The sequence below is a fragment of the Tinamus guttatus genome, unplaced genomic scaffold (genome assembly GCF_059628265.1).
Source record: "Tinamus guttatus ecotype Peru unplaced genomic scaffold, ASM5962826v1 Tinamus_guttatus_pri_ptg000222l, whole genome shotgun sequence".
Taxonomy (NCBI): Eukaryota; Metazoa; Chordata; class Aves; order Tinamiformes; family Tinamidae; genus Tinamus; species Tinamus guttatus.
In genome coordinates this window covers 236728-250320 of record NW_028288756.1, presented here as the reverse complement: position 1 = coordinate 250320, position 13593 = coordinate 236728, and the positions used below count along the sequence as shown (strand labels likewise).

Here is a 13593-nt window from a genome sequence, read left to right as displayed (position 1 = left end):
GGGTTCAGCACGGGCACAAGAACACAACGCCTGCGTGCACCAACACGTACGCTTTACCTATGAGGGCTTCGAAGCAGTTGGCCATGGCGTGACGGAGATCTGACTCCCTGCAAAGGTCCGGACCGTGGGCGTAAAGCATAAACCGATCCAGTTCCAGCTTCTGCAGGAGACATGCAAAGATTCACAGGCGGGTTACAGATGTGCAAGAGTTCAAGCTCCAGCCCCTGGAGTTCAGCTATGTTGGGACTCTGCAGCTGCAGGGCTCTAGGGAGCCTGCACGCTGTGCTCCATACAGCTCCAGTGCAGAAACAGGCTTTAAAGCTCAAAACACTCTGCAACAGCTTTCTAGAGGAAAGCAACTGGAGCGGGATTCTGTGGAAAAGCTAAAAACTATCAAAATAAGTTTTTAACCTAGGAATCAAGAGGAAAGGTGAGGCAGCGACAGAAAAAAAACGACTAATATTGGTTGGATGGTACAGCACAGAGCATTTTGTGCAGACAGTTTGCCCTTGTGGTTTCCCTTGGGAAACGCCGACAGGACGCTCAAAGGGGAAGGACTGCATCCATGAGAAGAAGATAAGGTAAAATACTGAGAAATGGCAATGCTGGTGGGCTGAATGCAAAAAATATCCATCTCTTCCCTTTCTGACTATCAACAGGTGGCAGAACAACAGCCTCCAGGTCCAAGAGCAGAGATGGATGTTTTAAGTCACAGTGCCACCTAGCTTTTCTCCTTTTTCTTTTTTTTCTTTTTTCTTCAAACAATCATTAAAATTCATCTGTTTCCTGAGCCATAATTCTGCTTGCCAGGTAGTATTGCAGGTAGCAAGTCGGGTATGTTATATAATATATGATAATTCTGCTATAGAAATGCCCACAAGAGATACCAGATTCGTTACATATTTATCTTTCTGACCCAAACGCACTAATAGGATTTTTAAAAGAAGAGAGATTTTTGCATTTTACAAAATTTGTATGAGAATAGGTTCTTCCCAACCGGGTATAAATTTCTACTGACCCATTTCTCATTAACTTTCAACTTCATCCTCCTACAGTATACATAAGAAGCAAAAGTGAAGAAGCTAAGGTGTTTGAAATGTATGTTTTATATGCCTTTCAATTTGAAAAGAAAAAAAAAAGCCTTCAATTTTTAATGAATGAGAGTCTATTCACTGCTCAGAGCACAGGGAATTGCCACTTACTATGTGGTATTGCACTTCACACAGTTCAGGGAGCAACCCCTTAGAGTCGTTATCAAAGTCAAAAACTGTGTGTTATGTTAATTGAAACTTTTTACAGATTATTGTCATTTCTTCATGTTAGCTGTTCTTTAGTTTTCTTCTCTCAGTGACTTAACTCTGTAGCAGGAGCTTGCATTCAAAGTATTCTGCATACATTTCACATCTCATATTTGATCGAGCCAGGTTTCAGATTGCTTTTAAAACTTCTGCTTTAAAGCTCTGAGAAGCCTATCATTTGATACTCAATTAAAGCAGCATTCCATATGCACAGGAGAAGCTCAGGATCTGAGAACTGGATTGAGGAAGCAAACGGAATGCAACGCGACACTCTGCACGATAATGGGGTGAAAGCAGGAAGGTCACTTCGGATACACAATACAGGCAAAGGATACCTTGGGAAATCAGCAGAGTAGAGAACTCCAATATTTACAGCTGTATCTAATATAAATACATGTAAAACACACTGCAAGGCGACTTATCAAAAATTGCCCATTTACAATGATAAAGGCTGCTAACAGCCTTTGGAGTATACAAACTTGCCTGATGCATGTTTTAAAATGATAAACCAACCTGAAATGCCAGGCAGCTTAATATTACATTTATAAACAAAGCCCAGATTGGAATGTTCTTCAATCACATCCTTCTACACCATTAAAGAAAGCTCTGAATGAAAATGAAAACGAGTCTGTTCACTGCCTAGCCCTAGATTTCTTGAGAATTGCACAGAGCAAAAAAAGAGAAATCATAAAGTTTTTGCCAAAATCTCAATATTGAATGTGTCTTCTGTTCTTCAAATTATTGAGTGTGGCCAAAGAAGATAAAAAGAGCACTTGTAAACCAGCAGTGTATGTATGTGTGCATGTGCATATGGCCTAACACACTACAATAGTAAGTCCCAGACTTCTCTTTTTTAAATCAAAGGTTAACAAAAATTAAATTTGACTAGAATACCAAAGCACCCATGAAAACAAACTTACTCAAACTTCTCCATCATATGTGCTCAGTGTCACATAAATAGTCCATGTTATTCACATTTTTTTTAAAAAAAATCCATGGGGTCGCAAATCTTCCAATGCCTATTTTTCATCAAATGCCTCTCTAACATATTGCTTTTTGACAGATTACAGCAAATCTGAAAATGTCTTTTTAGGTCAGAGGCGACAAAATGAGTTTTTTCACTTTCTCTCTACCACATGTCACTTTTTTCTTCACATGTACCTTATCAGGAAGTCCTTCTATAAGTATCTTCCTCCCTGCCCTTCCCCATTATTTTCCACTATCAACTTCATTATCACTGCAATTTAAAGTAAAATATAGAGTTGCCTTCAAGACACCATTCTAAAAACCTATCCTTCTGCTGGTAAAAATCACTACTCTTAATAAAATGCTTTGGAGAAAACACTACGTCCTACCTCATCTTTAAATCTATTGTCAATTTGAAGCAAGTTCCTGTATCCCTAATCCAGCTCACAAAACGCGGTGAAGACACTGTTGTTCAAAGCAGACAAACCCTTTGAGAAATATCCCCAATGAAACAGCATCTTACGTCTGAGTTTCAAACACACAAGGACATAAAACAGAGGACCATACCTTGGCCAGCATGGCCAGATGTTGGTTCTGCACGATGGCAGTGCGATACGTAGCTAATCCCCCTTCCTCCAGGGTGGGAAACAGGTAGTACAAGTGGACACTGGCAAAACAAAATCAAACCAGATCCTCTCAATATGGATACATTTGATTAAAGACAAATCCCATGAATCTCGGTGGGAGGTTAATGTCTATCAGATCCTGGCTGCCGATAAAACTCCCCCCAAAAGGCAACTCATCTTGAAATAAAGAAACAATCAAATATCAAACAGCGCTCAATAGTATTGACTGGGTTGCATGGGGAGCAGGGAGCGCACTACTGCTGGGTAGTACATTATTTCCAAATCCCATCAACTGCATGAACTTCCCTTCCGTGAAGGTTTGTGTCAGTAGCAATGGGTTCAGCCAGGGCTGGGCCCGGACTCTAAGAAGACGGTGGGGAACGAAGGGCAGGACAGCTGCCAGGCTTGGGGAACTCCGTGTCACAGGCACGCGGTGCTTCAAAAGGAGACTGCTGGCTCAGTCTGCACCACCACTCAGGAGGTTGTTTTCAAAAAATAAGCGTCTTACAGTACTTTAGCAAATACTTACTCTCAAATGCTAATGACAATAGCATGTTTAAAACCAATAAAAACAACTACAAGCCAATTGTACAGGGAGGAAAACTGCAGATGGGCACAAGTTTTTTTTTTTTTTTTTTTTTTTTTTTTTGAGAACAAGAATTGCCATAGATCTTAGAGGCAAACTAATCAAGAACCATAATTCACAAAAAAGATGAGTCCTGGAGTGAACTTGGGTAAGAACTTCAGATTGTAAGTAGGCCCTCAAATGCTTTATTGAACAGAAACAGACTTAATTAGTAGCTCAAATATTTTCTGCATTAAAGACAAAAGTTAGGTGAGAAAAGTCAAGTGAGGGCTGATGAACAGTGACAGTGAAAAACGCAAGGTACTTTTATTAAGCGAGTCTTCCATCTTCACAGCCTGTACTTGTTCTGTGAGGGAAAAGGCCACTGTTTTTTAGGGCAACTGAGACCTTTACAAACACATAATCCTTAATTCTGAGTAGCTGACGGCTAGTTGAGGACAGATGTACAAGGGCAATTGTTCTTTATAACACAACCTTATTGTAAAGATTCTCTTTAAGAAAACAGACTACTCCTCTATTAGCCATGAGAAAGCAATTAAAAATGGATTTCACAGAATTCTGAAACTGCCTTTGCGACAGATGATACTTTTTAGCAAGTTGGCTCCATAGGTAACTTACACAGTTACCTTATTGTAAAAGTTACAGGTAACTTTTACAATATTGTCAACTGGTCTCAGGATACTCAAAAAAATCAAAATTTTGAATTAATCATGAAATTTTGTTTTTACTTCTAAATAACTTACATTTATGCTCAACTGTTTCATTTACATACAGACATTATGAAGCCATGCCCCTAGTAACTGGAAATCTAGTGACACATTCAATATTAACACTAAATAGCTTTCACTTGCAGCTGAAGAACACAAAGAATCCATGGAAATAAAATGACACAGTAATGAAAACTTCTTTTAAAAATGAGTACAAACTCAACTTGTCTGTAGTTGAACTTGTAATCTCCCCAAACTTTAAAATGTACTCCATGAGACAGAAACTCTATCTTTTCATCTTGCAATTTAATTTGTTGTACCATCAGCACTGGGGCAGACGTCAAAAGAGGTGTGTGCAGATGTGCAGCTATGAATATCCAGGCCAGGACCACAACAAAGCATACATTACAAAGTTTAATAAGCTGGATGGTAGGCCAGTAACATACAAATGCAATCAAAGAGAAAAGCAGGGGACGGTTGTTGAAGAATTCCACATTTACCTTGTTAAAAACTCCACCACAGCATCTCCCAGAAATTCTAAACGCTCATTGTGATTGATCCTGAAAAAGGTATTTTCAGATTTACTTTCAGTTAAATAATACATGTTGGCTATTTGCAAAACAAAGTTAAAACAGAACAAGTTTGACTTGCTTGGCAATCAGACTAGAATAGCTGTGCTTGCAGGTTCCCCCATCCTCTCTGGGCACATCCTGTCCAAAATTCAGTAACAACTAAGTGAATCATCAAACTCAGGACTGACACTGCAGTATTTTAAAATTTTGCCCGTCAGAGGGCACCAGGTTGTTTGAAGTAAAGGACCATCTTTCTTGTGTGTGCCACTCTGGGGGGGTGTACACAGTGAACGTCAGCACCTGCACCGTGTGATGACCCTGAAGTACATCCAATGGTTTGCCAGAGCTACATGGAATACTTTTATTTTTCACAGCACCTTTGAAACAGCATGCAGAAGTACACTATGCCCTGGTCTCTGCAATTTCCTTTGAGCTCAAAAGAAATATTATTAGAGAACAAGATGTTCTTCAAAGATGCTCCAAAGTTAGTAGAATCTTATTTTCCCGGTGTTTTCCTTCTCATAACCCCTATCATTCTTTCTTCTATTAATGTTCCTGAGTTTCCTTTGTTTTGCACAAAGTTTCTTTTCCTCCAAACTCTCTGCCTGTTTATTTAATAAATGAATAACTAGACAAAGCATCTGAAAAAAAAAACAATGGGAGTTGAATTATATCATAGAATATACAACAATTTCTCCACTGCACCTTGAAGCAGGTAAAGTACACATATGATGGGAACAGAATCAAGGCCACAACTACAGGATTTTTTTTAATCCTCCTCAAGTGGTTGACAGCTTTTATTGCAATTTGCACTCCCCTAGTAATTATCTAGTTCATCTAACTTGAGAAATAGCAGGCCTTTGTTTAGGGGCTGAAAGAATTCAAGTACCTTTGCTGCATAAAACAATCAAGTGTGAGCTATTCTCCAACTCCTCTTTGCAGGGGCAGCGTAGCAAACGCAGATCTCAGAAGCAGGATTTGATATTTGTGCATTATTTTGTGAGAATTAACACAATTCAGCCTTACCTCACATTGTCTTAGAAGAGCTGAAGCAAGCTTTGAAGCTGACCCTCAAGGAAGAGGGCACCATCTAGCTGAAACAGCATTAGGGAACACTACAACAACCATTTGTTCAGAATTCAACCTCTCCTGCTCCCTAGCTTCCTCCAAAGTGATGACTCTTTCAAAAGCTCCAGTTACAGCACGAGTTAACTAGCGTATGCTCTATCCCCTCCTTCAGGCACTTAGGAGCTTTAACACACAACTGTTTCTTACACTATTCCTGAGAGTTTTTTATTCAACCCTAGCTGTTTATGCATCTGTCTTTAAATTGGACCAGTGCATCTTTCAAGTCCACAGTCGGTACCACATTCTTATTAAAACAGTGCCATGCTAGGAAGATACTAACTGTGAGGGAAGGTGATAGAGAATCAAGTCTACATCAGTGATAACAACAATTACAAATCTTATTTTTCATTTTGCACAAGTGAAAGGTAGACTTTTGGTCTTCCTCATTTCCAGGCACCCAAGTAGGAACAGTAGAATTACCTTCTACTTCTACCTTCAAAAAGCTTCTTTGCATGTTTTCTGCAGGCACAATCATGTCACTGAGGAAAGCACATTTTCAGAAAATATAAGGCTATTCAAATCACCTTCCATTTAATGTATTTGCCAAAGTTGTTGCTGCCAGTAGGTTGGCTGATACTATTAAACCTCTCCCTCTGCAAAAGTTTCCCTGCTTGCAAACAGACCATACAACAGACCACGTACAAACCTAAAGCCTATTGTTTTCATTACCTGGAAGGAGCTGGATCATCCTGTCCCAAACGTGACATAATATTTATCAATGTGTTTATCCCTACAAATATAAACAATGCACAATTAAATAAACAACCACTAATTCAATCTGAATGGGCTTAAAATTAATTATTTAACATGTTACTTTGCAAATGCTATGGATAAGATCATTCTGTTATTTACAGGCTTTACTTACAGCAGGTAAAATCCTCACAGATGCTCTCTGCCTAACTGACAGCCTTCCCATTACAAGCTGCTTTTGCAATATTGCGTTCAGAGAGCCAGGTAAAAATACCACCTTGGCATGAAAAAGACATTCCAAACATTACACAAATAATAAAGAACTTGCATCATTAGAGCTGATTACACTTCTAAGGGATAAAGAGTATTCTGCAACAAACAGACTACATATTTTCATAACTTTTTTTTTTACAATATATCCTCCAGTATTTTTAAAAATATGTCCTCCAGTATACTCACAATGTTGCACAGCAAATCATAAAAATGCCAAAAATCAAAATAACATAAAAATTTTAATTCATTATTCTAGCTTTTTGTCACCTAAAAATTTATTGAATAATTTGCAAAAGGAGTTATTTAGAAAGATCTTACTGCTATCTGTGTATAACCTTTGAAATCCTCTACAAAAAAAATCTCAGAAGAGCAAAGGCCAGCGAAACAGTAACAAACAGAAGCTTTTCATACTGAGTAAGTGCAAGAGAAGGCTAAAAGGAAATGGTGTAACTGTATACCTTTTTTTCTCATGTGCATATGGTGAACTTTTCTGTCTCCGTACTTTGGCTGTCGAATCCCACAGTTGGATAAGGAATTTCTGGCATGGTCCGGATTCATTCCAAAGTTTAAGTGATGGCTTGGATGAGTCATGGCAAGCTATAATGTAACACATGCAAAGACAAAAAAAGTCTTAGATATATTTTTGCAAATCCAGGAAAAAGCTTGGAGTGGTAGCTAATAACAGTTATTTTTTTTACTTTGCAGAAAAGCAATGAAGCAATGTTGTCAATTAGTAACTTCATTCTGCAATTTAAATGTAGGATGTACTATTTCAAATGTCAGAAAGAAGCAATATTTATGCCCAATCATCACTTTAACTAATTAGCTTTCAACTTTTTTCAAAAAAAGAAATAAATTAGTTTTGAAGAAAAAAAGCACGAACTGTCAATTCACCCTAGAGGTTCTGCTTACCGTCTTGGCTGAGTTAATTTAAATACAACCATGTTTGCTTACTTAAACATATCTTCTTTTTAATGCTGTAGCATGAATATTCATATTAAAAATTGGACAAATAAAAAGTGTCCCAGCTGTTCACATATTTGACTGAATAAAAATTTCCAACTTCAAAAAACAGCAACAATAAACAAGCACATTATTTCCGACACAAATACAACAGAATTCTTCCTCATAACCCCATAGGATATAGGCCTCCTCTTGAAATGAAAGCATACAGCAAGGGAAGGATTGGTCTTTAGTTATACACTTGTACTATCTACCACTATCAAAAGCTTACTTCTCTACTGCTGACACTATAAAAATGGCAGCAGGGAACAGAACTATTTGCCTTTTGTGACTTCATCCTCCAAACTCATGAATTTTCTCTTCCACCACACTTTTTAGTTCTCAGTTATTTCTCAGTAAGATTTGATTTACTTAACACAGAATATTGGGGCAATGAAACCTCATTAGCACAAACAAATGCACTTTTTGAAGTTAGGGAAAATTTATCCATCCAAGCCCCATCCACAGTGGGAGAGACCAGCTCTTTTGGAGGAGATGCAGAACAAAAGTCGAGTGTCCCTCAATAACTTTGGAAGAAATGGAAGACAAAGGGGTCACCTGTGTCTAGAGTAACTTTCTAGAGCCAGCCAATTCCAAAAATGCACTTCCGTAAGTCCAACTTGTCACCAGAGAGGCAACACAGATGTATTTAAAACAAACAAGAAACGCTTCTCTCTAGTTCTTGGTCCTTGCTTGTAAATATGAAAATTTTGCTATGTTCTTGTAGAAAGCAAAAGAGGAACAGAATCTTGCAAACTCTACACGGAAGCTAGCAAATGCCTTTACACTATTTACAAACACAAAGTAAAAAAAAAAAAAAAAAAGGCAACCCTTAAGTCATTCTTTTTCTTGGAACAACAAACAAAAAAAGGAAGACAAGCTATTCAGACTCATATGCAGAAAAAGAATATTTTTCACAGCTATCTAATAAAAGAACTGACTAGGAAATAATGAGTAAGGTATCTGCTAATCTTTTCAGTAAGTGTATTTCTGTCTTTCTACATGTTGCAGGCAAATACACTTATTACCATTGAGAAAAGAAGCGTGCCTACATGCACGGTCAGATGTCCAATTTATTTAAAGCACTCTTGGGACAACTGAAACTTTTGAAAGATCTGCCAAGCAAATAACCAGGCATTTTTAAGTTACAGCATAGCAACTCATTTCTACGAAATTGCATAGCAAGCAGGACTATGGCCAAACTCAATAATTTTAGGAAGATAAAAACAGCAAGTCATTTTTTTTTTTGCAGATCTTACCTGCAGCAAGCACCTATCTCGAAAAGTGTAGCCTATCAATTTGTCCAAATGCATCAGGCACTGATGGTAGCGAATATGGTGGGTGAGGACAGGAAGCATCATTGCATGCTAAAGAAAAATAAATAAAAAAAAAAAGGAATTCCAGTGAGTAAAAGCATTCAATTTCAGTGCACAGACAACTCGCAGACTGAGCTACAAACAGAAATACGTTCTATTTGTCACAACACTGTGAAATCTATTTTGTTTTGGTTTAAGTGAGAAAAAAAAAATTCATAGCTTTCCACTCCTCATCAGCCAAACACTTAAGTAAATTAGATTTTATCCATCCGCATAACTACTGCAAGGAAACAAACCAAGATAAAAGCAAAGAAAGCCAATCTGCTCCTGAGTTACTCTGAATGTGATAAAGGGATATCTGGTCACAAAAAAGATCAAGCTTCAACAAGCCATGACCGAAATGACACTAGCTGCTTGGACCTTCCTTTTTCATACCCCGCAGTTTTAGGCTAGTAAAAAAAAAATCATTACTTCATCGGGCAACTCTACTTCTCTGTCTGTACGGTCGATTGCAGAGATCCCAACACAAAACAAAATCCCACAGTTCCTCTGGCATATTTTAATATTGTTCATACTTAGCAAGCAACATATGTGGCCCTAAGTTTGAGGATCTGGAATACCAAGTTTTCAATTTTACCAGTGGTGGTGGCGTGAGTGAGGAATTGATATATCCTCAGGAGCCAGCCAGGAGGTCTTTAACTTGACTCTTGCAGCTGTATCGACAAAGCACTGCTTTCATGGCACTAAATACTTGATTGATTCAATTAATGTATGTCATGTTGGATTATAACTATTTGATGTTTCCGATGTTTTATTTATCTCCTTATAACAAACTGTAAAACAACATGCTTTAAAAAAATGTACTGCACTGAAGAACAGCTAGTGATCTAAAACAGTTTCTCCCGAAGCCACACAGCAACAGGCCACAGGGGCTGTGCCTTGGCACCTGAACGTGGTTATAAATGTATCAGCCATTTTATTTGGTACGTGTACTTTTATCCGTGCTGTGTATTCTTTTCCTGCCCCAGTTAAGGCACGAGGCAGTGGGGTCTCCCGGGCTTCCCGGCAGTGTCGCCATCCCCCCAGCTCGCAGCCAACGGCCGCTTCTTCAGAGCTGCCAGCGCGACGGCCGAGGCGGTCGCTCCCTGAGCCGCAGCTCCCGAAAGAGCCAGGCAAGCTCAAGTGTTTTGAAATGTATCATTTCTGTGCTAACCCAGAGCGCCGGGGGCGCGACGGCAGCAGTGCGGGCAGCGGAGAGCCGCGCTGGGGCGGGATCGTCTCCGCAAGGCCTGGCGCGGCCAGGCTGCGCTGCTAACGGTGGCCCAACGCAGGGATAACTGTAAGCCAGTCTGGTGGAATTGAGCCATTTTCCATCTTCAGAACATTTTGCTCACCCTTTTTTTCCTTCCCCTTGGAGTGGTTCATTTTGCAAACCAGGAGGACAAGTGCTATTACTGCTGCATGAACCATGGAGCAGCTCTGAAGCATCAGAGTGCTTCCGCGGCTTAGAAGTTTCAATCTTAAAATACAATAATTCTAAAAGTTAAAACAAGCCAATAATTCTGAATCACTGCACTTTAGCTCTGCCCACAGGGTTGATTTACACGTATTTAGTGTTAATCCTTCTATAATCTGGGGAAAACAGGTAACAGCAATACTAATCTTTCATTTTACAGATACACAGTTTGCCTATTCTTGACCTCTCGAAGAAACCAAATCAAATGACTTTCGTATCGAAACTGGCTGGCTTAGATGTTATGGCTGTGGATGTGCGCAAAAAAAAATGAAATAGCTCACTGCTCTTCAGTGATTTGTTGTTTTTCAACAGCAAACAGGAATATCAACATTAATACATTAAAATATAATTCACAGAAGGTATTATGAATAACACACAGAACTGTGTCAAATCTCCTGAATGAGAAATTTACACTCTTGACTTAACTTGTAAATATAGATACAGCTTACCACAAGAACTGTAAGTCTCCTCAACTTTCCTTTTATATAAAAATATTAGCCTTTATGCTTCACAGAAAATACATAAATAAATAAATCTCAAAATAGAAATACACCTAAAATAAAAATACCTAAAACTCATCCAGTTGAATGAAAGAAGCTGCCTAAAAGTTCAGTATGAGGCTCAGATTTTGACTGATATAAGTCAAGGTTGCTGCATCCCAAAAGTCAAGCCCAGACTGCCCATTCCTGGCCACCCTTTTGCAATAATCAATCAAATAGTTGGCCAGTGCAAGGAACTAAAAACAGAGCCTAAAAAACAGCTTTCTTCTGTGGCTATAGTAGTTCCTCAAGCACAAAAATATGTCAAGGCAAAAGCATTAATTTCCAGAGTTTGCTTCTTCAGCTGAGCATCCGCCGTGCAGGAGGTGAGTGGCAGCTACTGACAAAGAAAATGCATCACCCCCGGCTTAGTCACCTGGCAGACGTCGGAGCGAATCCCGGTTTTCCAGAAGCCCTGGCTGCTCAGCTCCACAGTCACCTCACGCCTCATCGTGTTCTTCTGCCGGATCTTCTGCAGCGCCTCCTGGACAGCGAGAATACGGGCAGCCCATGAGGAGGAACCTGCTACAACCACGCAGTGCTAAACCACGCAGGAGGCTGCTCACAGTACCTGTTGAGGGTTCGCTTTCAGGGAATCATCAAGACTAGCTCAAATCTTTGCACAACCAGCCACAAGAACATGGTGGATTTGCAGACAGCAGGGAATTTTGTTAGACACAGGGGAGTTTCTGTTCCAAAAATGACATAAGCCGATCCTACTTGTACCTCCATTAGGATACATAGGCAAGTAAGCTAAGGTCCTTACCATGAAAGCTCTAGTTCTGCAGCCTAGATCATCATATCTACTCATATCATATAAAAAGTCAAATATTTAACAGACTGGTTTGCCCTGACTACAGCAAGTTTCATACTCCGCATATTCAGCTTATTCATGTCTGTTAATTATGCAAAGGACCTAAGCATTTTTTATAATAATTTTCTTAAAAAAACAGTAAGTCACATACCTATCAGACCTCCCGGCCTGATTTTAGGTTCCAGAACTACAAAGCAAAAGAATACAAGTTCCCCCACGCCTCATACACTACGAGTAAAGACTTTTTTTTTTTTTTCTTAGCGGTTTTGCTTCTCCAGAACAAGAAAGTTTCCAAAGCTGAAACCTGTCTTCTCTCTCCCTCACCTCTCCACTGCAGTGCACGTGTTAAAAGCAGCCTGTCCTAGCTCCCAAAGGAAAGCCCGTGAGTACCTCCGGGCAGCACCTCTATTTCCTGTTCTGCAGAGACTTCCAGGATAGTGTCACAAAAGTGGTGACCTACCCACAGGTAGGTTAATCAGGCTTAATTTCTGGGCACTCTCCTGAAGTGTCTAAGGTAGGAGGTTAGCTAGCTCAGGCTCCTTTTAAACCAAGGAAAGGGGATAAACTGCTTCAAAAAACACATTTCTTCAATGACTTCATAGTGAGCGTGAGGGTAGCAGGTTCCCAATTTATGCTCCTCTTGTAAGTGCTCCAAGTTAGGTTAGAGGAATAAAGCCCTGAGAAATGACACTGTCACAGATAACATCAAATGGTCATGAGGAAACGAGTGATGGATAGCAGGGCAAAGAGAGATGCTTATGGCACTGCACCTGTTATGCATTGCCCAAAACCTGCATTTGGAGACCAAGCCACTGGGTGCTTTCCGAGAGAGGCGCTGGCGTTTGCTACACTGACCCTTCGTGGGCATGCTCACCGGCTCAGGAACACTCTGGTTTTACTCACGAGCATAATTCATAGTTGTGAAACGCCCACGTGCCAGTCAGATGCACCTTAAAGCTCCTACCAAGTTACTGACACCTCCAGTGTCACAGTGCATAAGTTATCTTCACATAAAGCTTTTACTTCAGTCCTGTACATCTCTCTGATGGCAGGCAATTACTGGAGAAACCCATCATTCTAAACAATACAGTCTAGGAGCAAAAGTCAGAGCACTAGAGTAAGCAGTAAATACCAAAGGAACATTATTTATTTTTTCGCAACAAAACACATTCGCCCTCCTACATCCTATGCACTACAATTTTAAAAGTAAGTCATCCATTAGCCACTAATGAAGAGATGTTCATAACAACAGCCCTCCCCTCCACTTGATCTCCGAGCATGGAAAGCTGTAGCTAAGGAAAAACACCTCCTTTAAGGACAAAAATCAATTTCTCCTTTAAGTGGTGGCACAGGTGAGTTTCAATATTGTGGTTCTTCTCATTTACATAGGAAAAAAAAATAGAGGGGTTCAGGCTTATTTAATACCAACATAAATAAATCGCTAATTAAGCCCCTTGCTCATGCAACAGCACACTATGCTTTACAGTAATAATAAAATCAGGTGAACTGTCAAATATATTGAACAACTACTGCAACCACAGCAACAGAATTAGCAAGCTG

The 13593-nt window shown here is 39.6% G+C and overlaps 1 protein-coding gene across 1 annotated transcript in view; it reads right to left on the bottom strand.

Annotated features, from left to right (window-relative positions):
- Positions 1-13593, bottom strand: part of DROSHA (drosha ribonuclease III) — a 63612-nt gene that overhangs the window by 20162 nt on the left and 29857 nt on the right. Inside the window, exons 15-21 of the mRNA XM_088525026.1 lie at positions 11596-11703; positions 9108-9215; positions 7305-7443; positions 6553-6613; positions 4684-4743; positions 2832-2931; positions 58-160 (exon numbers count right to left, since the gene is read on the bottom strand). Of these exons, the coding sequence (XP_088381152.1) occupies positions 58-160; positions 2832-2931; positions 4684-4743; positions 6553-6613; positions 7305-7443; positions 9108-9215; positions 11596-11703 (679 nt within the window). The remainder of the gene's footprint in view (positions 1-57; positions 161-2831; positions 2932-4683; positions 4744-6552; positions 6614-7304; positions 7444-9107; positions 9216-11595; positions 11704-13593) is intronic.